The following is a 24,330-nucleotide window of genomic DNA, read 5'->3' as shown; positions in this document are numbered from 1 at the left end:
CCCCTTAGGCGTCAGAGGGAAAGGCTTTCCTTGGGCACAGGGGTTTTGAGCTCCTGCCAGAAGATCGCAGCCTCTGTGTCTCCTTCGACACGACAAGCCATCTCTTTCTCCTTAATCTCTGCCGTTGGCTTTTCTCCACCTTTCAGCTGGATTGTGGGGCGACCTGAAGGCTTACTGACTCCGTCCTTCCCTGGCTCCCACCCCTCTCCCAGCAGCGGTCAGGTAAATCCTTCCCAAACACAAACCTGGACGCCTTCCCTCAACAGTTCAATAGAGGAGCAAACGAGGTCTATTCGCCCAATGGAATCTTATTCAACCATGAAAAGTGTCTGGGGACAGGACCTCACTTAGCATTTGAGTAACGCTACCGGCTCAGTATTACCCATTCAAACAGCAACCCCACAAGCTAAGACGTATTACCATTTCTTCACAGAGAAAGAAACTGAAGGTCAGCCAGAAGAAGTCATCTGCCCAAGGTCACATATGAATCAGACCTTGGATCAAACCTAGGTCTGTCAGAGCCCAAGATACGAACCAGTGTTTCATACAACATCCCATGAAAGTCCCACACAGACGTGCCCCAAAAGTGTACCCAGACAAGGACCTATTGTATAGCATAGGGAACTATATTCAATATTTTGCAATAATCTATAAGGGAAAAGAATCTGAAAAAGCACGTATAACTGAATCAACTTGCTGTATGTCTGAAACACATACAACACTAATTCAACAACACTTCAATAAAAACAAGAAAGAAAAAGTATGCTCAGGTTCTGTCTTATCTCAGAAAATGCAAATTAATAGTTACAAGTAAAACCTGCAGAATGAAGAAGCCTTGTTTCACTGTTCCCCTGCATCCCAATATGCCTTTGGTTCACATGATGTCATCACTAGAGTTCATTTGAATATTTCTTCTTTCTACAGACTCCTCATGTAAAAAATATTTCGTCTCCTAAACATTTTACATTTCTTGGTCACAAATTTGTTTCATCTTGTTGCTGATGGCGTATAACAGAGTATGTGATAAAGTCAGTGTTAAACGGATTACTTGGTCTGGGTGGTTTTATTTTAGTAGAATGAGATTTGTTACACTTTTGCAAATATTTTAAGAGTCTGGAAAAGATGCTTAAGAAACGGATATAGCGTTTGCCTCAATGGAGGGGGCTGTTTGCTGGGGAAGGGTGGGAAACTTGACTTTCATAGTAGACCCTTCTGTACCTTTGGGGTTTGAATCATGTGGGTATTTTACCTCTTTACAAAGGATAAAAACAGCCCGAGGGACCCTCATCATAGTTTCCACAAGGGTCTAGAGAGCCAAAGTTGAATCTGACATATATTAGCAAGTGTACTTCCTCTTGACCAGCAGAGGGCAGTGTGCACTTAAGCGAGACACAGGCATCTCTTTCCCCTGCAGGGCAACCCCATCTCCCCATCCTCACTCCAACAAACCAGGACCCTGCAAGTGGGGAGAAGGTGGTAGGTGAGCTTTGTAACTGCTGAGCTGTAGTTAATATTCCATAGAAGGCGCAGAAAGAAATGATGAGCAAGCCACCTTGCGTTTCTTATTTCTTTCCTAACAAACACCTGACCTTTGCTTAGCAATCTCGCCTTTAAAAGCCTCTCCTGAGTAGTATTCACAAGACGATTTGCGGTAGACAAACATCTTTGAAGATGTCTAATGGTTATGTATTTATTTAAATGTGAATTAGAAAAATATATAAATATACATTTTGCACATCAAATTTCTCATTTCATGGACATTATCTTGCTTAGAGGAAGCCAAGTGAAAAAGGTAGGCCAATTTAAGGAGGGAAATAAAAAGCAGCTGGTAATAGAACTGGACTGTGGAAATAGCAAAAATTAGCCCACAGAATTCCACTAAGTTTTTCAGCCTTCCAAGACTTCCACGGGGTCCATGGGGTGGGGGAGGGGCGGGCAGCCCACCTCTTCTGCCTCAAACATCTTTGGACACCAGATCCTTTGCGGCCTCAAGACCTGCCTTAGCCAGGCTGGTCCTCTAATCTGGAATGCCTCTCCTCTCTGCCTGACGTCATTTTATAGGTCCGTCTGCACTTCCTACCCCCTCCTGCATTTATGGCCGTATGATAGCTAGCCAAGGCTTTCAGAAGGCTTCCTCAGAGCCAGGAGCTGTTCTTAGCACTCCACACGCACCCCTTCGTTTTATCCTCAGGTGAACTCTCCAAGAAGCATTATTCTTACCCATTTCACAGATAAGCAAACTGAGGCCCCCAGAGGTGAAGAAACACACTAAAGCTCACACAGCTGGTCATACGGGAGAGCCGTGTGGTTAGAAGGCGTGATTCTAGCACTGACCCGTGGGACTCTACCTGCCTATGTTAGCTCTCAGGACAGGCTGTGAGCTCCCTGAAGGGACATGCCCAAACTCAGGGCTTCACAAAGGTGAAACAAATGCCATGCACACAGATGAATGATGGAGAATTTATTTCTGCTTTTTTCAGGTGAGCAGACTGAGGCTCAGAGGGATTCAATGACTTTCTCAAGAAAACACCACCTTGCAATCAAGTCAGGACCTCCACCGGACCGCAGAGATGGGTGATCAGATATACCGTTGACTTTAAATAAGGGAAGAAAGAGGAGCAGAACCCAGAAACGCAGTTGAAAGTGCAATACAACTTTTATAAAAGACACATATTTTTTCTGAAGGCCTTAAGAAAAAGACTTGTTTAGAGTTCTTTTGTATCCATTCTCTCTTCATACCCCCTCAGCCACATGGTGAGGAGACCCGAGAAAATGAAGTCCCATTTCACAGAGGAGAAAACTGAGCCCACAAAGGCCCGGATCCCAAGGCCTCGGCTCCTTCACGAAGCCACACGGCCGGTGCCAGGCGCTCTCTGGCACCGTGGAATTGCTGAGGGACCCTTTGGCCCAGGGCTAATTTGGTTTCAATTTAATTTGATAAAATAGCAGGTGGGACAAGAAACCATGTTACCTCCGGGGAGGGCAGAGAAAACCAATCTCTCTGGCTCCCTAAAAAGACCCATTAAAGCATAAAAAGTGAACAGTTTTCTCATTTCCTTCTCTGTCCTTCCCCATTTCTCTGCTTTCTTTCCTTCCTTTCTCTTCCAGATGCCCACCAAGAGCATGTCTGTGTAGGGCTCAGACCCAGCCTTCACCCAGTCCCAGCTACACAAGAGAATCTCTGGGGAGATTTAAAAACTCCCAATGATGTCCAGGCTGCACTCCAGGTCAACGGGACCCTCAGCATCTCGGGGCGCAGGTCCCAGGCATCAGTGTCACTGAAGTTCCTCAGGAGGCTGTGCTGGCAGCCGGGACTGACAGCTGCTGCCCTGGAGGTTTTGATGTGGGTGAGACCCCACCTCTGTTCTGCCTCTCTTTCCTCCTTTTCCTCCACTTTTCTCCCTGCCTCGACCAATTCCCCCTCGGATCTCCAATGAGAAGGAGAAGAAAGACACCCCCCGCCTCACTGAACGTGCCTTTCCTCTGGGACCGCCCCACGGGCTGACCTGCCACATCCCTGGGCTGAGCCGACTCACAACACGGCAGGCAAGGCTTTGGCAAGATCAACAACAAGGCACACCACTCCCAGCGCTGCGGACCGGCGGCAAAGCCCGCACTTCTCAGCTGCCTTGCTGGGAAAGCAGAGAGAAATCAGTCTGTGACCGCCCTGGCGTTTTTTGCTCCATCTTGAGAGGCAGTGTGAAGAGAATGAACTCTGGGTTCAAGTCCTCAGTGTGCTGGTTTCTAGCTAGGCGACCTTGAGAAAGTGACTTAATCTCACTGATCCTCAGTGTCCTCACCTGTAAAATGGGGATAATATTGTTGAAAGCTGTAAACATTATAATCAATGCCAGGAATTCAATTAACAGAGCATGTTTCTTTTTGTCTGTGAAAAAAATATATTCGTAATGAATTATACAGCCTGCGAAGGGGAGAGGGTTGTGGTGTCAGGAGATATCATTGAGAGCCCCCCCTCCCCCTGTTGCTTCTTTGCTTTGTGACTATGGACAAGGCACTTGCCCAGCCTGGGCCTCAGTTTCTCTATATGAAAATCTCAGAAAGCACCAATTGTAAAAAAAAAAAAAAAAGGCAAGAAAGTGCGGCCACTGTTAAGTAGCCACAATTTCCTCCTGCTTCATGCTTTCCTTCTCCCTAGGAGGTCAGGCCCCCATCTTCCCTGCCCTCTCCATCACTAGCAGGTAAGGGGTGGGGTTGAGAACTCAGGGATTCAGATACAGGCTGGTGAAGCTTGGTGGCCAGAGGCGGCCTTGTGGCCCTTCTCAGACTCTCCTGTGTGCAGATGCCCACATCGCTCCCTCTTTCGGGACAGGAGTTTCTCCACATTTATATAGTTAGTGGGTGGGACCAGAGGCCTTCTTCATTTTAGGACCTCTGAGTCAGGGTAAAAGAGCTGAAACTGATAGAGTATAATTAAAGCATAAGTTAGAGTTTAATTAAGGGTGGGTTGGGACTTGTGGTGTGTGTGTTGTGTGTTCTGTGTGTGTAGTGTGTGTGTGTGGTGTCTGTGTAGTGTGTGTGTTGTGTGTGTGGGGTATGTGTGTAGTGTGTGTGGTGTGTAGTGTGTGTGGTGTCTGTGTAGTGTGTGTTCTGTTGTGTGTGTGTGGTGTTTGTGTAGTGTGTGTGGTGTGTGTGTAGTGTGTATGGGGTATGTGTGTAGTGTGTGGGGTGTGTTGTGTGTATTGTGTGTGTAGTGGGTGTGGTGTCTGTGTAGTGTGTGTGTTGTGGTGTGTGTGTGGTGTGTGTGTGGTGTGTGTGGGGTATGTGTGTAGTGTGTGTGTGTGTGGTGTGTGTGTGTGTGGTGTGTGTGTAGTGTGTGTGGGGTATGGGTGTAGTGTGTTGTGTGTGGTGTGTTGTGTGTGTAGTGTGTGTGGTGTGCTGTATGTGGTGTGTGTGTAGTGTGTGTGGTGTCTGTGTAGTGTTGTGTGTTGTGTTGTACGTATAGTGTGTGTAGTGTGTGTGTTGTGTTGTGTGTGTGGTGTGCTGTGTGTGGTGTGTTGCGTGTGCAGTGTGTGTGGTGTGCTGTATGTGGTGTGTGTGTAGTGTGTGGTGTGCTGTATGTGGTGTGTGTGTAGTGTGTGTGGGGTATGTGTGTAGTGTGTGTGGTGTCTGTGTAGTGTTGTGTGTTGTGTTGTACGTATAGTGTGTGTAGCGTGTGTGTTGTGTTGTGTGTGTGGTGTGCTGTGTGTGGTGTGTTGCGTGTGCAGTGTGTGTGGGGTAGGTGTGATATGTGTGGTGTGCACGTTGTGATCTGCATGTGGTGTGTGATGTCTGTGTTGTGTGACATGTGGGGTGTGCATGTATCTGTGTGGTTGTGCGTGCATGGTATGTGAGCGCACACATGCGCGCGCACACACACACTCCTGAGCAGAGAGACGCGGCCCTGGGCCCCGCGGCGCTGGAGGAAGATGTTCCGGGCTGTCGCAGCGGGAGCTGACAGCTGCCGGATCTGTTTGCTGTCACTGAGTCCCCATCATGACGCACCCTCTTGAAGACACCCCCTCGTACAGCCTGGTGTGGCTCATCTCAGCTGCCAAAACACATCCCGTGCAACCCAGGGCAGGCTCTGGGAGGGCAGGGATGGTCCTCCAGGAAAAAGCCAACCGTTGGGAACCTCGAGGGCTCCCCCGGGCTCCCCCTGGAGGTGTGACGTAGCTGCACAGGGGCCCCGCGGCCGCCACAGGACCATGCTTGGAGCCTCTGCCCCCGCCTGGCTGCCAGACCCCACCATGTGAACTCGTGGGTTGTTTAGAGAATTAACTAAGTTGACAGAGGTGATGTACTCTGAAGAGTTTGGCGTGCAGTAAATGAGTGCTTTCTCCAAGCCTCTGACAAGCTAATGCAATGCCAGGCACGTGGTGGGTCCTCACCGGGCACCGGCTGGAGAGGAAGTGCCAGGGTCACTGCACATCAGACAAGCGGTGTGGCTCGTGGGACATCAGATCTAACTGCATCTGAGTGCCGTGGGCTCCTAGGTGAGCACCAGCAAGGCAGGGGCCAGGCTTGAGATGGGGGGTGGAGGGGGGCGGTCCCGTGGCTGCAGATGCCAAGGCTGTGAAGAGCTGGCACAGCCGAGGAGTGGAAAAGGGCATGTGCTGGGGAGGACCTGTCCTAGGACTGCGTTTCCCAGTTACCACTCACACCAACAACGGGGGAAGGGGAGTGATCAGCCAGGCAGGACGTCTGGGGAGTGCCCTAGGATGAAGCTTCTTCATCCCTCAGTGCCTGAAGTTGGGGGCAACATGTGTGTGTGTGTGTGTGTATAGTTGTATAATAGAGCTCAATTTGTACACACATCATGGAAGGAGTTAATCGTCATCATCATCACAGCTGCCAAGTGGACTGCTGAGTGTGTGCATGGTGTCAGGCCCTTGCCAGGAGTTCCACCTTCCCAGGAACTCTAAGAGGTGGGGACTCTATTATTATCATCCTCCTTTTAAGGACAGGGAACTGAAGCTCACAGAAGTAAAGTGATTCATCCAAGGCCACAGAGCCAATGAGGTGCAGAGTTAGGACCTGAACTCAAAACTTCCTCTGTTGTTGTCGTTCAGTTGCTAAGTTGTGTCTCACTCTTTTCGATCCCACAGTCTGCAGCACAACAGGCTTCCCTGTCCTTCACTATCTCCCGGAGTTTGCTCAAACTCATGTCCATTGAGTTGGTGATCCTCTGTCGTCCCCTTCTCCTCCTGCCTTCTTCAATCTTTCCCAGCATCAGGATCTTTGCCAATGAGTCAGCTCTTTGTATCAGGTGGTCAGAGTATTAGAGCTTCAGCTTCAGCATCAGTCCTTCCAATGAATATTCAGGGCTGATTCCCTTTAGGATCAATAGGTTTGATCTCCTTGCAGTTCAAGGAACTCTCAAGAATCTTCTCCAGCACCATAGTTCAAAAGCATCAACTCTTCAGTGCTCAGCCTTTTTTATGGTCCAGCTCTCACATCGTACATGACTATTGGAAAAACCATAGCTTTGACTATATGGATCTTCGTCAGCAAAGTGATGTCTCTGCTTTTTAATATGCTATCTAGGTTTGTCATAGCTTTTCTTCCAAGGAGCAAGTGTATTTTTAAATTTCATGGCTGCAGTCACCATCCTCTATGACAGGCAAAAATAAAGTCTTTTCCTCTTCCTGAAAAAGTCTCAGGATCTTTTGAGAGTGCCTTCCACATGTTAAGAAGCATCAGGTGGAGGAAGAAACATTTTCTGATTCTTTATGCCAGGCACTGAGCCCTGGATAGAATTTATAGCTGTGGAATCATAGGCAAGTTATTTCACTTCTCTGGGCCTCAGTTTCTTCATCTGTAAAATGGGGACAATGATAGTCATCTCCTAGGGACAGTCGTGCACAGGGATATCATTTGGAGCTTCGGACTGGGACCAGGAGACCTGAGTTCTCACCCCTGCTCTTTGTTGGGTGTGGTAGCTTGAGTGCAGAAATGATTTCAAAGCTGTGGGGCCCCCTCTGTGTCTAGACCTTTTGTATGGAGGCTCCCAAATATCTGCCACCAAGAAATGGAGTCCACTTCTCCACCCCTTGAATCTGGTCTGGCCCTTGCTTTGTGATTCGCCATAGGATACCAGTGATGTCACACCAATTCCTGGTCTAGGCTCACTCAACAGGCTGAGTGCTTCTCTTCATGGCTGTGGAATGCTGGCCAGTCGCTACAGGAAGGAGCCCAAGATAGCTGGTGGACGATGAGAGACCCACAGAGTAGAGGTGAGCCATCCCAGGCTACGGCTGCCTAGACTGACAGCCAGCCCACCCCAAATACGTAAGGCCAGCCGTGGAGCCACGGGGCCACCTCCCTAGTCCATAGTTGCCCACAGACACAGGAGGGAGTCAGCTCAGACCAGGAGAACCCCCCTTGCTGACCTGCAGACTCATGAGACATGAAACAAACTTGCTGTTTCTTATCACTGAATTTGGGGGGGTTTGTTATATGGCGATAGCTGACTGAGAAGGCAATCTCAGAACAGTCTTTCCCCATCTCTGGGCCACAGTTTCCTCACGTGAAACAGGATGAAATTTGGGCTCTATGAACTGTGCTGCTCGAGATTCCCTAGAGTGTTTGGCTCTGGAAAAAAAATCCCTCCTCTCTCCACCACTGGACTGGAGGGCTTGCTTTCTATTGTGGCCATTTCTCTTCATGATTTATGCTTGCTGTGTGGATATGGCTTCCCTGGTGGCTCAGATGACAAAGAATCTGCCTGCAATGCAGGAGACCCAAGTTCGATGCCTGGGTCGGGAAGATCCCCTGGGGAAGGGAATGGCAATCCACCCCAGTGTTCTTGCCTGGAGAATCCCATGGACAGAGGAGCCTGGCGGGCTACAGTCCACGGGGAGGCAGAGTCGGAGACGACTGACCAACTAACACATTGAGTGTCTGTGCTTCTTGGGCGCTGCCCTCAACTCTTTAAAAATATATATTAGTGGCATGCAGGAGCTTTGTTTCATCAAGCAGGATATTTCATTGCAGCACATGGTCTCTCTAGCTGTGGTGTGTGGACTCTCTAGTTGTGGCTGTGGGCTCTCTAGTTGTGGTGTGTGGGCTCTCTAGTTGTGACTGTGGACTCTCTAGTTGTGGTGTGTGGTCTCTTTAGTTGCGTGTGGGCTCTCTAGTCGTGGTGTGTGAACTCTCTAGTCGTGGTGTGTGGGCTCTCTAGTTGTGGTGTGTAGACTCTCTAGTTGTGGTGTGTGGACTCTCTAGTTGTGGTGTGTGGGCTCTCTAGTTGTGGTGTGTGGGCTCTCTAGTTGTGGCTGTGGACTCTCTAGTTGTGGTGTGTGGTCTCTCTAGTTGTGGTGTGTGGGCTGTCTAGTTGTGACGTGTAGTCTCTCTAGTTGTGGCTGTGGTCTCTCTAGTTGTGGTGTGTGGGCTCTCTAGTTGTGACATGTAGTCTCTCTAGTTGTGGCTGTGGGCTCTCTAGTTGTGGTGTGTGGGCTCTCTAGTTGTGGTGTGTGGGCTCTCTAGTTGTGGCTGTGGGCTCTCTAGTTGTGGTGTGTAGACTCTCTAGTTGTGGTGTGTGGGCTCTCTAGTTGTGGCTGTGGGCTCTCTAGTTGTGGTGTGTAGACTCTCTAGTTGTGGTGTGTGGACTCTCTAGTTGTGGCTGTGGACTCTCTAGTTGTGGTGTGTGGTCTCTCTAGTTGTGGTGTGTGGGCTCTCTAGTTGTGGCTGTGGACTCTCTAGTTGTGGTGTGTGGTCTCTCTAGTTGTGGTGTGTGGGCTCTCTAGTTGTGGCTGTGGACTCTCTAGTTGTGGTGTGTGAACTCTCTAGGTGTGGTGTGTGGTCTCTCTAGTTGTGACGTGTAGTCTCTCTAGTTGTGGCTGTGGTCTCTCTAGTTGTGGTGTGTGGGCTCTCTAGTTGTGACGTGTAGTCTCTCTAGTTGTGGCTGTGGGCTCTCTAGTTGTGGTGTGTGGGCTCTCTAGTTGTGGTGTGTGGGCTCTCTAGTTGTGGCTGTGGACTCTCTAGTTGTGACTGTGGACTCTCTAGTTGTGGTGTGTGGTCTCTCTAGTTGTGGTGTGTGGGCTCTCTAGTTGTGACTGTGGACTCTCTAGTTGTGGCTGTGGTCTCTCTAGTCGTGGTGTGTGGGCTCTCTAGGTGTGGTGTGTGGTCTCTCTAGTTGTGGCGTGTGGTCTCTTTAGTTGCGTGTGGGCTCTCTAGTTGTGACTGTGGACTCTCTAGTTGTGGTGTGTGGTCTCTCTAGTTGTGGTGTGTGGACTCTCTAGTTGTGGCTGTGGACTCTCTAGTTGTGGCTGTGGACTCTCTAGTTGTGGCGTGTGGTCTCTTTAGTTGCGTGTGGGCTCTCTAGTTGTGACTGTGGACTCTCTAGTTGTGGTGTGTGGGCTCTCTAGTTGTGGTGTGTGGGCTCTCTAGTTGTGGCTGTGGACTCTCTAGTTGTGACTGTGGACTCTCTAGTTGTGGTGTGTGGACTCTCTAGTTGTGGCTGTGGGCTCTCTAGTTGTGGTGTGTGGGCTCTCTAGTTGTGGTGTGTGGGCTCTCTAGTTGTGGTGTGTGGGCTCTCTAGGTGTGGTGTGTGGGCTCTCTAGTTGTGACTGTGGACTCTCTAGTCGTGGCTGTGGGCTCTCTAGTCGTGGTGTGTGAACTCTCTAGGTGTGGTGTGTGGTCTCTCTAGTTGTGACGTGTAGTCTCTCTAGTTGTGGCTGTGGGCTCTCTAGTCGTGGTGTGTGGGCTCTCTAGGTGTGGTGTGTGGTCTCTCTAGTTGTGGCGTGTGGTCTCTTTAGTTGCGTGTGGGCTCTCTAGTTGTGCTGCACAGGCTCCAGAGTGCTTGGGCTCAGCAGTGGTGGCACTTAGGATCTTAGTTCCCCAACCAGAGATCGTAACCCTGTCCCTCACATTGCAGTGTGGATTCTTAACCACTGGACCAGCAGGGAAGTGCCTGCCCTCAACTCTCAGCTCTCCCTTCTTGCTTGGCTTTTGGGCTGAGTTCTCACCGCGCAAAGAAGCTATATCTGTTTGATGAACAGGAGTGCCCCTGGACAGGCACTTAATTTTTAGGGCTTGGAATTGACTTAGTGCAGAACGGGTTGGCAGCAGCTGAAGAGACATATTCCACAGCTATCAATCATATGGTTATTGGGGTTTGTTATTAGGTTCTTTTATTTCTTGGCTGATGGATTGTGCTGGGGTCCATAAACGGGGAGAGATTTGGGGCTGTGCTCCACTGTGGACCCAAGAAAAGTAAACTGGAGCTTGGCTGAAATTTCATTTTTCCAGAAATATATATATATATATATATATATATATATATATATATATATATATATGAAGTAGGTGTCCAGGAAAAGGGAGGAGGGCATCTCTTTGAGCCTCACTTTTTCCTTCTGTAAAATGAGTCAAGGGATTTCTCCTTTGCTGAACACCTCATTACCATTTACTGTGTGGTTATAATATTGGATTTTGGCCCCAGAGACCTGGGTTCAAATCCCACTTGGTTTCTTTCTAGCTGTGTGACTGTGGGCAAGTGACTTCACCTCTCTGAGCCTCTTGAGTTTTCCCATCTGTAAAATGGGGGCAATCACAACGTGATCACACACGTTTCTCAAGTGAGAGTTAAGTGACTTGAAGAGCACTTAGTGGCTGGCAAACAGGAAGTGCTCAATGAATTTAGATACTGATTTTGACGCCAATGATAACTGCCATCATCATTCATGAAATAATTCCTGCCAAGTGTTTGCCATAAAGTCTGGCATATAGTAGGGACGACTATTTGCCAATTTGATGCCAGAAACCTTACTGAGAACTTTACATGTTTAATAAGCATACACACTCAAGATCTCTCTCTCTTTTATTCAACAGATATTTATTGAGCACTTACTGTGTGCCAGGCCCTGGGGATATAAACAAAATATCCCATTGCAAGGCAGCCACCTTCTGCCACCTTCCTGAAAATGCAGAGTCTGTAAGCAGCAGAGTCAGGGTTGAAAGGAACTCTCTCTGACCCTAAAAGAGGTGATACCCACTCTAATGGCAGAAAGTGAAGAGGAATTAAGAACCTCTTGATGAGGGTTAAAGAGGAGAGTGTAAAAGCTGGCTTCAAACTCAAACTTCAAAAAATGAAGATCATGGCATCTGGTCCCCTCACTTCATGGCAAACAGATGGGGAAATGTAGAAGCGGTGGCAGATCTTACTTTCTTGGGCTCCAAAATCACTTCGGATGGTGACTGTAGCCACAAAATTAAAAGACGCTTGCTCCTTGGAAGAAAAGCTGTGACAAACCTAGACGGAGTATTAAAAAGCAGAGACATCACTTTGCCAACAAAGATCCATATAGTATAAGCTACGGTTTTTCCAATAGTCATATATGCATGTGAGAATTGGACCATAAAGAAGGCTGAGCACCAAAAAATTGATGCTTTCACATTGTGGTGTTGGAGAAGACTCTTGAGAGTCCCTTGGACTGCAAGGAGATCCAACCAATCCATCCTAAAGGAAATCAACCCTCAAAATTCACTGGAAGGACTGATGCTGAAGCTCTAATACTTTGGCCACCTGATGCAAAGAGCCAACTCATTGGGAAATACTCTGATGCTGGGAAAGGCTGAGACAGAAGATGAAATGGTTGGATGGCATCACTGACTCAATGGATATGAGTTTGAGCAAACTCCAGGAGATAATGAAGGACAGGGAAGCCTGGTGTGCTGCAGTCCATGGGGTCTTGAAGAGTCAGACACGACTTAGCTACTGAACAACAACTCTTTGACTCTAGAAGCTTCGTGTCTGGCAGGCGGCACCTCCAAGCTTGTGGCCCCAGGGCTCAGCTCTTGCAGCCACGCTCAGGCTGTCTTTCAGGGCCTAACTCTAACTTGCTGTGCAGTGCTGGGCAAGCCACCTTCCCTCTCTGGGCCTCCTGCCAGGTATTCCATCCTTGAGCCTCTTCTCCAAGCACGCCTTAGTTTCTTTATTCCCTGTTTTATGCTTTACGTTTTGAGAGAGCAAGAAGGAGAAAGAAGAGAGAGGATTCAGGGACTTCCATGCTGGTCCAGTCACTGAGGCTGTATGCTCCCAACACAGGGGGCCAGGGTCCAATCCCTGCTCAGGGAACTAGGTCTCTTAGCTGTGGTAAGACCCTATGTGTTGCAAAGACGACCAAAGATCCTGTGTACTGCAACTAAGACCTTGGCACAGCCAAATAAATAAATAAATATATTAAAAAATAAATTCTGAAGGATTTAAAAGATTCACATCCAGACACACTTTAGGGTAAGCAGCGGATTCCTGACAGAACTGGGAAGTACAAGGTGGGTCAGGGACTAGGTATTTTGGGTATGAAGGAGGTACAGTCTGGGGGCTCCTGACTCATCTCACCCACCTTCTTATCTATGATACTGACAACACAATTAGAGGGTTCTAATTACTGCTGCTCCTTGGAAGAAAAGCTATGACCAAGCTAGATAGCATATTAAAAAGCAGAGACATTACTTTACCGACAAAGGTCCAAATAGTCAAAGCTATGGTTTTTCCAATAGTCATGTATGGATACGACAGTTGGACCATAAAGGAGGCTGAGCACTGATGAATTGATGCTTTTGAACTGCGGTGTTGGAGAAGACTCTTCAGAGTCCCTTGGACTGCAAAGAGATCCAATCAGTCCATCCTAAAGGAAATCAGTCCTGGGTGTTCATTGGAAGGACTGATACTGAAACGGAAGCTCCAATAGTTTGGCCACCCGATGCAAAGGCCAACTCACTGGAAAAGACCCTGATGCTGGGGAAGATTGAAGGTAGGAGGAGAAGCGGACGACAGAAGATGAGAAGCTTGGATGGTATCACTGACTCAATGGACATGAGTTTGAGCAAGCTCTGGGAGTTGGTGGTGGACTGGGAAGCCTAGCATGCTGCAGTCTATGGGGTCACAGAGTCGGACAGGACTGAGCCACCGAACTGAACTGAATTGAACTGAACTGAACTGAATAGGGCAACTGCTGCAGTTCAGGGCATCCTGTAACACTGCTTGAGTCCTTTGTTCACAGGGGCCGCTCGGGCAATGCCCTTCTGCCATTACAGTTTGACCAAAGGACACTCCTCAGAATCCTGCTTGGAGGGCACCCTCTCTGTGACACTTCCATAACCCCAGTGCCCCACCCACCCCTCCAGCCACAGCACTGTGCCTGTATTCCGCAGGGTTGTCTGTTTATGGTCCTACTTCCCTTCCTGACCTGTGAGTTGTTGGAGGCCGGGGAGCCTTCCGGCTTCATCACTGAGACATATAGCTGATGCCCCCAAAAGGCTGCTCAAGTCAATGCAAGTGGAGGCTACGGTGTGCACACCAACCCTGGCGCTGTCCTTCCCCAGCTGTGTGACCTGAAGCAGCCGCTTCACTCTCTGTGGTGTCATTCCCAAATCCACAAAGCAGTGGGGATCAAGATGGACTCACGAGGATCCCTGGCACCTGCAGTCCTCATTTGCTGCTGCTGCTGCTGCTGCTGCTGCTGCTGCTAAGTCGCTTCAGTCGTGTCCGACTCTGTGCGACCCCATAGACGGCAGCCCACCAGGCTACCCCGTCCCTGGGATTCTCCAGGCAAGAACACTGGAGTGGGTTGCCATTTCCTTCTCCAATGAATGAAAGTGAAAAGTGAAAGTGAAGTCGCTCAGTCATGTCCGACTCTTCGCGACCCCATGGACTGCAGCCCACCAGGCTCCTCTGTCCATGGGATTTGCCAGGCAAGAGTACTGGAGTGGGGTGCCATTGCCTTCTCCGAGTCCTCATTTAAGAAGCGCCAACTACACGCCGGGCCCCATGTGATGCGCTCTGCGTACGTTATCTCTAAATTTGGGTAATTACCCCTCTGCAATTATCTCTGCTCACATTAGCACTAAATTATGTAATTATTATCTCCATGTAATAATGTTCACATTCATTATTGCTCGCTGGGATGAATGATGCAGCTCAGGGCCTGGCACGCAGTAGGTCTTTCATCATTAGTCATGATGACTAATTAGAGCCGCTATCCTAATGCCCACAGCATCAAGAGATGGGCCCAGAAGACAAGGGGGAGAAGAGTCTCCTCTCGCGGGCCACAGGTGGCTGAGGGCCTCATGACTCAGCAAACATTCCAGCACCTACCACAGGCCACCTACCCAGCTGGTCCGGCAGCGCAAACTCCTTCCCCTTCCCCGATGTGATAAATAACAATTGCAAACACTTAGGCCACGTGAGGGGCCCTGAGGATGGAATTATTTTTACTATCAAAGCGAAATTGGTTTACTAAAACTGTCAGCGGAAACCAAGCAAGATAAATTAAAGCCAGCAGCTCCTGGGCTGCGTGGCTTCCTCGCTAGTGAGATGCTATTTTCTCTCCCTCCGTGGGAGGAAGCGGGCGCCAGGCCCAGATACTGCTCTGCCAAGTGTGTGCTGGGGTTTGCCGTGGAGAGACCCGGGTTGGTGACCCCGAGGGCTCAGCTCCCTCTTGCCATGCTTTAATCCTGTTAGCTGCCTGAACCCCTTCCCCTGCTGCCTGGTTTGGGCACGTCCAGACTCCCTGATGTGGCCTTCAAGGCCCTGCCTCATCCCATGGCTTCCTCATTGGTGTCGTGCCCCCTCTATCTCTGAGCTCCAGACACACAGGCTAGGTCCTCTCACAGGCTGGCAAAGACCCCAGGCCCTGGAGACATGGCAAGCAGAGTTTGAATCCCAGCCATGTGATCACAGTCACCGTTCTACTTCTATGCACGTGTGTGTGTTCAGTCGCTCCGTCGTGTCTGACTCTTTGTGAACCCCATGGACTGTAGCCTGCCGGGCTCCTCTGTCCATGGGATTTGCCAGGCAAGAATACTGGAGTGGGTTGCCACTGCCTTCTCTAGGAGAGCTTCCCGATCCAGGGACTGAACCCACATTTCCTGCATCAGCTGGAGGATTCTTTACCACTGAGCCACCTGGGAAGCCCTCTACGTCAATGAGTTTGTTCATCTGTAAAGTGGAGATAACCACCAGACTTGCTGCCTGCGTTTGTTCACAAGGGATGTGAATGCCTGGGATGCAGTAAACGCTCAGCATATATTCCATGTCATGGATGAATAATAAGAGAGTCACGCCTCCTGCTTCTGGACCTTAGCGCATGCTGTTCCTTTTGGCTGGAACACTGTTCCCTCCATCTTTGCCTATCTTCTGCTTGCTACAGTTCACAGGCAGTGTGCTGGAACCAGTGGCTCCTTCTGGGTCATACGAGCTGATTGTTAAGGGTCCAGGCATTTGGTGAGCCTGTTGATGTTGTGTTGATTGCTTGAAACTGGTTTCACAGCGTAAGTATCTACATCGAGGAAATTGGCAAATGCTGCACATCGGGGAGCTGCTCCCCAGCCCACCAGCCAAGAAAAGCCGCTGTGGAACCTTGACCAGCGTCCTCCTGCTCTAGAATAACGCCATGTCTTTTGGGTCTGAGCAGCTGGCAGGATGGACGACTCCTTTCTGAGATGGGAAGATGAGTCGAAACAGGTTTGGAGAAAGGGAATCAAGGGGTTGAAGTCTGGGGACTTCACTGGAGATGCCTCTTGGACATCGACGTGAAGAGGTGAGAAAGCAGGTGGAAATAAGGTGAGCTATATAATAGCTGTATATTCCACCTAGGATTACTTGGAGGAGCAAATTAATTAACACTTGAGAATAACCTTGCAGACAGTAAGTACTCAATGATGAAAAATAGCTTTCCTCACCGCCTCCATGAGAAACGACCTTAACCACTGTCTAGACTTGTAGTTCCTCAAGTCCGAATCTGGTAGGGAGATACTTCTTATAAAAAGGGGACATTATTTCTAAAAATTGAGTTTATATTAGAGAAATGCAAATCAAAACTACCATGAGGTACTACCTCACACTGGTCAGAATGGCTTCGTTAAAATGTCTACAAATAACAAATGCTGGAGAGGGCGTGGAGAAGAGAGAGTGCTCCTACACTGTTGGTGGTGATGTAAACTGGTGAGCCCCGTGGGGAGCAGTATGGAGGCCCCTCATAGCACTGAAGCTACAGCTGCCATACGATCCAGCAACCTTTCTTCGGGCACGCAGCCTGACAAAACCATCGATATAATTTGCAGAGATAAATGCACCCCAGTGCTCACTGCAGCAGTGTTCACAGCAGCCAAGACATGGCAGCAACGTGAATGTCTATCAGCAGGTGAACGGGTAAAGAAGAGGCGGTGCATATACACGCGGGAGCGCTCCTGAGCCATGATAAGGAGCGACACACCGCCACCCGCAGTGACACGGCTAGACCCAGAGACGGCCACGGTAAGTGAAGCAAGTCGAAGGCAAACACCATACGACGTCACTTCTACGTGGGATCTAGAACACGACCCAAACAAACGCATCAAGGAAGAAACAGGCACACCGAGAACAGACTTCCGGCTCCCGAGGGCGAAGGGGGTGGGGGAGGGAAGGGTTGGGAGTTTGGGATTAGCAGATGCAAACTGTTATACATAGGATGGATAAAAAACAAGGGCTCATGGTAGAGCACAGGGAACTGTATTCACTATCCTGCGATAAACCATAATGGAAAAGCATGTGAAACAATGCATGTAACCCCTACCCAACCTGCACACTCCAGACACACTGAACTCCCGTTTAGCCACTAACTGGGCCACTTTCTCTCTCATTTCCAGACTTTGCACATGCTGAACTCACTGTCTGGACCCTTTTCATTTCTCTTCATCACTTGCATATCTTCTTTCATCCCATCCCAGAAGTCACTACCTCCTGAAAGCCCTCCATGATTTCACACAGATGCCTGCTCTCCCCATCATTGCTCTTATCACACTGCACAAAGTTTCATGTCCTCATTCACTAGACAGTGAGGGCGGAGACAGTTCCACCTTTCTCACAACTGTATCTCCAGTGCCTAGCCTAGTGCTGCCACACAGTAAGTGCACAGCAATTTTTTTTTTCAGAGTTTATAGAGACCACTCAACCCACTCTTTTCCAATATAAGCTTTACTGCTGAGTTGGCAACTATCAGAGCCTTTTCAGTGCTTGGCTCATAGCAGATACTCAGAAAACATGTCTTGAATGAATAAACACTTCATTCCAGGCTCTAGAAGTCAGACAGCTAGGAACGGGAGAAAGGGGGTGACTTATCATTGAGGAGGGAGGGAGGCAGTGGGCAAGGGAGGCTTAACTCCTGCCTCCAGTAGCCACAAAACACCCATGTTCCAGGAATCTCATTATAGATGAGAAAAGCCAAGGCCCAGAGAGAAGTCCAGAGTCTCACAGCTGGAGGTGGAGGAGACGAGACTCAGGTTGGCCCGACCCCAAGGCCACCAGAGGCAACTGTGCAAATCTATGACTCAGGGCAGCCTCTGAGGACACTCCTGCCTCCAAGGGACTGCTCCAAAGACAGTCACTCTTAGTCTTGCAAATCATCTTCCTCTTGCCAGGCACCTCTGCAAAGCCAGGCAACCCCGGAGTTCTGCTTCCCAGTCAAGCGGGTTCTACTTCAGGCTTGTGGGGAGAGCTGACCCCCAGAGGTCCTGTCTGCATCCAGAGAGGCCCTCCCGAACTTGGCACCCAACCATGCATCTGAGTCTGCTGGCAAGCCCTTTCTTCTGCTTTTCTAGACACCACTGTCTGTCTCTGTACCCTTCTCCCGATCCCTGTGGACTTAGAGAGGGCAGGTTCTGGATGGAGCATTTAATAGGTTCCCTCACTGAGTACTGGAAAACAGACACACAGCCAGGGAAAGTCCATTCATTATAACATGTCTTTTTCATTCGGCAGTCACTGTCTGAGCGTCTGCTGTGTTCAGGCTCTGTGTAAGATGCCGGAGGAGAGATGAATCAGACCAGGTCCTGACTGCAAGGACCTTCTGCTCTAGTTGAGTGATCAGACGGGAAAACAAACTGCTGTGTGTCTTAGACTTCCTCCTCCGCCTGACCATCCTGGCCATCCGGGCCTCTGAAAATGCTGTCCTTGCTCTGGCACAGGGCCTTCAGGGGATTCCGTTCCTTTTGAATATGTTCACTCCAATTCATCTTTACATTCTGAGCTTTCTCAGATCCTCCAGGAAAGGCTTCCCTGACCTTCCTCTTGACGTCAGATCTCCACTATAGAATCGCATAGCATCAGGTGCCTTTCCTTACAAAGGTGCATTAACAAAGTTACACTGATGCATCTCCTCATTAAGTGCATGCTTCCTGAGCAGACTGAATTTCCTGAGGACAGGGGCTCTTTCTGGGTGTGTACGATGTTGTTTCCCCACCATAGGGACCCCAGTTATTTGCACAGCCCCTGACACACAGGAGGTGCTTGATTAATAGTGGTCGAAACAATCAAGCAGGAGCAATTTCTTCCCCAACTGGCTAGACCTGGGGGTCCCCCCATCAGAAACACTCACAACTGGATGTCTAAGAAGATCCGCTTCTCCTCACCGACGTGGATCTTCCAGATACAGTCTTCACCTTCCACGTAGGGCTCCGGCCAGTTTGGTGACAGCACCACCCCGGCCACAGCAGAGAGCTCCCCACCACACATGGCTGTAAAAGGCGCAGACAGACAGACATGATGCATAAGGAAACAGATATGGCGAACAGCTAGGAGTGTGGGCTATGAGACCAGACAGTCCATACATGTGTGGAAGGATTAAATTCAGGCCGCCACCTGTCTCCTCCAGCTGAAGGCTGGCAAAGGCGGTATAAGGACATTGTACTGGGGGTTCTGCAACCCTGGGATTCAACCAACTGAGAAGCAAAGTCTGAAAAAATTCCAGAAAGTTTCAGAAACCAAACCTTGAATTTGCCACTCACCAGCAGCTGTTCACATAGCATTTACATTGCATTTAGGACATTCCTGTATCATTTACATGGTGCTTGCAATTGTTTACTAGTATTTACTTTGTATTATAAGTAATCTAGAAATGATTTAAAGCATATAAGAGAATGTGCCTTTTTATATTAGGACTTGAGCATCCACAAATTTTTATATTGGGGTAGGGGGTAGCGCTGGTTCTGGAACCAGTCCCTTGCGGATACTAAGGGATGGCGGTTGGTCTTTCAGGACCAAGGACAGAGCCCAAGGTTTCAAGGAACTCTTCAACAGACTCCCCCTTAAACAGGGGGTGTAGTGACCAAGAGATGGTGCATTTGAATCACGTGGACCTGAGTTCGAGTCTTGCCTTGGCCACCAAAGGATCTGTTGACAAGGCATGTAAGTTCTTGGAGCCTCAGCTGTCTCCCTCTGGACAGCAGGGAGAAATACCAGTGCAGACCTCACTGGATAATTCTGAGGCTTAACTGAGCTCATGGATGTCAGACGCGGCACAGTGCCAGGCACAAGGTAAGCATTCAGTAATTCTTAGTTAATGTTACTGTGGAGGGCCCTGGCTCCGAACTGGAAGTGGAGATGTGTGGCTGCACTTGGCCCTTTAAATTTCACTCTGTGTTTGCCGCTTTGGAAAGTTCTCAATGTGGCAGAGGCCAAAGCACCAATAAATTCCGCTCTGTTAAACCAGCACATTTAATACAGGGATCAATCCCTCACCACGGCAAGGCTATGACTTCACGCCAACTGCCATCTGAGCAGCGGCTGCCAGGAGCCAGGGCTCTGTTCATTATTCCACACTCCCCACTTGAGTTCAGGCTTGGAGTGGCTCAGCGGGGAGGGCAGGCCACTGGGCGTCCACATAGCTGAGGGTCCACAGAGCTGACACTGTCCAAAGGGGCAAAGAGCACAGCTTTCGGAGAACAGAGAGACCAGAGTTCCATGCCTGCTTCTGCCAATTACCCTCAGTCTTCTGAGGCATGCCACATCACAGCTGCTATTTCTTTGTCTGTACCTGGGATCAATAATAATATGCTCCTCAGGTACTGGGCTTCTCCAGTGGCTCAGCAGTCAAGAATCCTCCTGCCAATGCAGGAGAGTTCAATCCTTGAGTTGGGAAGATCCTCTGGAAGAGGAAAGGGCAACCCACTCCCAGTATTTTTGCCTGGGAAATCCCATGGATAGAGGAGTCCGGTGGGTAACAAATAGTCCATGGAGTCACAAAGAGTCAGACATGACTTAGCAACTGAACAAGACAGGATTGTGGTGAGGATTACATCATATAATGCTCAGAGTGCCTGCAACACAGTTTTTTTTTTTTTTTTTTGCACTCCTCTTAACAACTATTATTATCATCATTATCATTAATTAGACTCAGGGTTGCCATGTGCTGTTGGGTGGGCTGTGCACTGCACAAGTCTGCACAGCGTATGTAGGAACTGAACTCCATGCAGAGATCTTCTCACCCAGCTGTGCATGATGGGGCCTTGTATCCGGAGGAAGGGGCTCCTTTTCAATTTTATCCATTTTGTAATTTTCTCAAGGATCAGCAGCAAACCTGACCCAAAGGAGAGTGAGCCCTGGAAAGGGTTCTAATCCTAGGATCGGTACACAAGCTGGATCTCTTGATCTGAAGGAGTGGAGGGCCCTGGGACACCCTGGAGGGAGGGCTGTGACCCACTCACCTCTGCACAGGGGCTCCGTGTCGTTCCAGTACGGGTCTCGAACGTTGATGCACTCAATGACAGCCGGGCCCTGCTCCAGAGAGTGGCCGGGGTCGCAGGTAAACTCCACTATGGTCCCGATGTTATAGGTCGGGTCGGACGTGGTGAAGTTCCCGTTCTGAATGTAGGGCTCGTAGCAGTGGCCTTTCTCAAAGGCTGGGCCAGAGCACAAAAGAGGGCAGCTGCTCACGCGAGTCGGGGGAGGCGCGCGGGGCCGAGTTCACGCGAGTCGGGGGAGGCGCGCGGGGCTGTGCCACAAAAGCAGGTGCCCCTCCTGCTGCTAGGGAAGCCCCATGGAAAACGGGTACCCGACCCCCCACTCCAGCTCCTGCTGACCTGCTGAGGGCCCTTGGCCATTCACCTGGCCTCCCTACCTCTTTATTTTCATATCTGAAATGGGAACAAGGACCGTTGCCTCCCCAGCCCCAAAGAGGCAGCCTTTGGGGGTCCAAGGGGCAGTCTAGCCACGGCCTCTTCTCCAGTCTTAACAGGTCACATTTCTGCCTCCCAAGACCCAGCCCTGCCATGCTTCCCTCAATCCCACAGTGACAACCCAGCAGAGGGGGCGGCCCCCCGGGACCCTCACCCTCAAACCGGATGTTGAAGGCTGAGGCCGCCGGCGGCTGGTGGGACGTGAATTCGATGCGGATAGTGTGGCCATCGCTCAGCAGGCCCTCGAAGGGGACATTCTCGGTTTGGAAGGAGTTGTAGAGAAGAGTGGACTTGTTGGTCAACCCGCTGTAAACCATCATCCTGGCAGTGCGGAAGGAGATGGGGGTCAATGAGAGGTCTTCAGGGGCCACTGGCATGCAGCAGCAGGAGGCGTGTGCTGTGAGCACCCGCTCTGGGACCGCATTCCCTGACTCACACCCCGACTTCACCCCATACTCACCAGGATACTCTGCATCATCTCACCAAATTTGTCTCCCTTTCTGTACAATGCTTATCCTAGACTCATGGATGGATTCTGAGCTTGTAAGGAAGGTGCTGTGTATAATGTAATGACCCACTGAATTAATAGACACCAATTATTTATTACTAATGTGGGCTTCCCCAGTGGCTTAGCAGTAAAGAATCTGCCTGCAATACAGGAGACGAGAGCGATGTGGGTTCAATCCCTGGGTTGGAAAGATCCCCTGGAGGAGGAAATGGCAACCCATTCCAGGATTCTTGCCTGGAGAATCTCATGGACAGAGGAGCCAAGCAGGGGGTCCATGGGGTCGCAAACAGTCGGACATGACTCAAGCGACTTAGCAGTAGCAGTATTTATTACTCACTAAGAAGTTGGATGATTGGGCTAATAACATTCTTGAAACACTGATACACACACACACACACACACACACACAAATACACATGTAATCACAGTCCCACCTTTAAATTCTGAGCTGTGGGACTTTGGACAAAAACATTTTACCCCACCGAGCCTCAGATTCTTCATCTGTAAAATGGGTACAAGAGTGTGGGGATTAGAGGCCAAGGGTATAGTGTGCAGGTATGCAGGTCAGACGACCAAGTGTTGGACCACTACCAGGCTCTGCCACTGACTCTTGCCTCCTGAGGACACTGTGTGTGCAGTTAGAGGAGTCCCAACTTCCAGTCCCCAATTCCCCATCCACTGAGGTTACACAAGTCTCAACCCATCTCGGGCCTCACTTTCCACAGTCCTGAAAGGAGGGGTCACAAAGTCTTTCCTATCTGTCTTCCAGGGGGGCTTTGAAAAGAGGAAGCACCCTGAAAACTGAAAGGTATCAGACATGTTGACATTCTTAGTGCTATTAAAACCCTTTGGCACTCGACTCTTTGCTAGCCGTGAGTTTTACAGCAGTTATGCAAAGACGTGGAAGGAACCAGTACACAAATTGGATCACTTACTTTTATGGATGGAATCATAACTAGGCATTTTTAATTTTTCAAGTTTTTTTTTTTTTTACCATGACCCATATAAAGGGTTTACCATATGAATTTCTAATGTCATCAAAATGTAGAAATGTTGGAGTCTCAGTCGATTTATTCTGCCTTGTGTCCACTGTGATTCAGATAAGGAGGGGGCTGGGGTAGAGGCCGAGGGCCTCTTCACAATCTTCTAATCCCTCTTGACTTTATCGTGTCTTTGGGGCCATTCCCAGGACTCTTCTTTAGGAGAATTGAAGCCTTTGGCAACAAAGGTTGCTCCAGGGCAAATCCTCAGGATCTCAAAATCTCTGCAGTCAATGACTCTTCCCACGATAGCAGTTTTCTAGCTATGTTCTCTAGAATGTCTGAAATAGTGAAGAGTTTTATCTCAAATCTATGTATAGTCTATGGTCAAATGGGCTTGGAAAATTTAAATGAAAATTAAACATTTTTTTCCCTTGCAGGACTTGTCAGTGCCTTTGCCAGTGTATGTGCCTTGATACCAAGATAGAGCCTGGGTATAGTGTCTCCCAAACATATTTGACCAGAGAACCCACTTTCTATGCTGCATATTATGGGACTGGAGTTTAGAAAGACTTCATTTTGGGGGGGTGGAAATCATCTTTAAAATTTCATTTCACTCCTCTACTCAAAATCCTTCCATGACTCTCTACAGCTTCTAGAAGCATCTGGCAGCCAAAGCCCTTCAGAAGATGGCCCACATTTACCTCCTCATCTTTGTCCATCTCCACTCCTATTCTCCCTGCTTGGGCTAGCTATTCCATCCACTCACCATATTTTCGGTTCCCTGAGTGAATCTCTAAGGTTTAGATCAAGGTCCCATATCTTACATGGAGCCTTCTCTAGCTCTAAGCTCTTGCAACTGTGGTACTTAAGCTGTTTTCCCTCAATAAAGTCCATGGACAGATAAAGCTCCCCTTTCTTCTTAGCACAGCAAGTATCTTCGCTCCTGCGTGTGTGTGTGTGTGTGTGTGTATGTGTGTGTGTGTGTGTGTGTATGTGCTTTGATCTTGATGAGCGACTCCAAACTTCTTTCCCTAGAGACACTTGAGCACTGGTTTTCCCTGGTGGTTGTCAACACCTCCCTTTCATAAACCTTTGCAGGGCTCCACAGAAACACCCAGTGAAACTACAGTGTCCATGTGTCTGTCGGCTCATTTATCAGGATTTCATAAACTTTCAGAAAATACTCATTTTGGTTAATTTTTGTTTCTCTCTGCTTCTCTCTGTCTGGTCTAAACGTACACTTGGTTTCTTCCCAGTACCGTTCAGAAGAGGCAAACCAGAGGTCTGAATGTTAAAAAGCATTCATCACTGAGGGCTCCCAGGTCTTGCTTGTCAATGAGTCTCCAGGGGGAAGAGACTGGGCATCTGTTTTTCTTAAAGGTTCCTGAGGTCATTCTGATGCTA

The 24,330-nt window shown here is 49.2% G+C and overlaps 1 protein-coding gene across 1 annotated transcript in view; it reads right to left on the bottom strand.

The window, feature by feature from the left end:
* The window catches only part of SEZ6L (seizure related 6 homolog like), a 67,201-nt gene that overhangs the window by 30,209 nt on the left and 12,662 nt on the right, over nucleotides 1-24,330 (bottom strand). The window contains exons 7-9 of the mRNA XM_069557023.1: nucleotides 21,590-21,756; nucleotides 20,965-21,159; nucleotides 18,858-18,996 (exon numbers count right to left, since the gene is read on the bottom strand). Of these exons, the coding sequence (XP_069413124.1) occupies nucleotides 18,858-18,996; nucleotides 20,965-21,159; nucleotides 21,590-21,756 (501 nt within the window). The remainder of the gene's footprint in view (nucleotides 1-18,857; nucleotides 18,997-20,964; nucleotides 21,160-21,589; nucleotides 21,757-24,330) is intronic.

Source organism: Ovis canadensis, chromosome 17, assembly GCF_042477335.2.
Source record: "Ovis canadensis isolate MfBH-ARS-UI-01 breed Bighorn chromosome 17, ARS-UI_OviCan_v2, whole genome shotgun sequence".
Classification (NCBI taxonomy): domain Eukaryota; kingdom Metazoa; phylum Chordata; class Mammalia; order Artiodactyla; family Bovidae; genus Ovis; species Ovis canadensis.
Note: the sequence above shows the minus strand (reverse complement) of the source record. Positions and strands in the feature narration are given on the sequence as shown.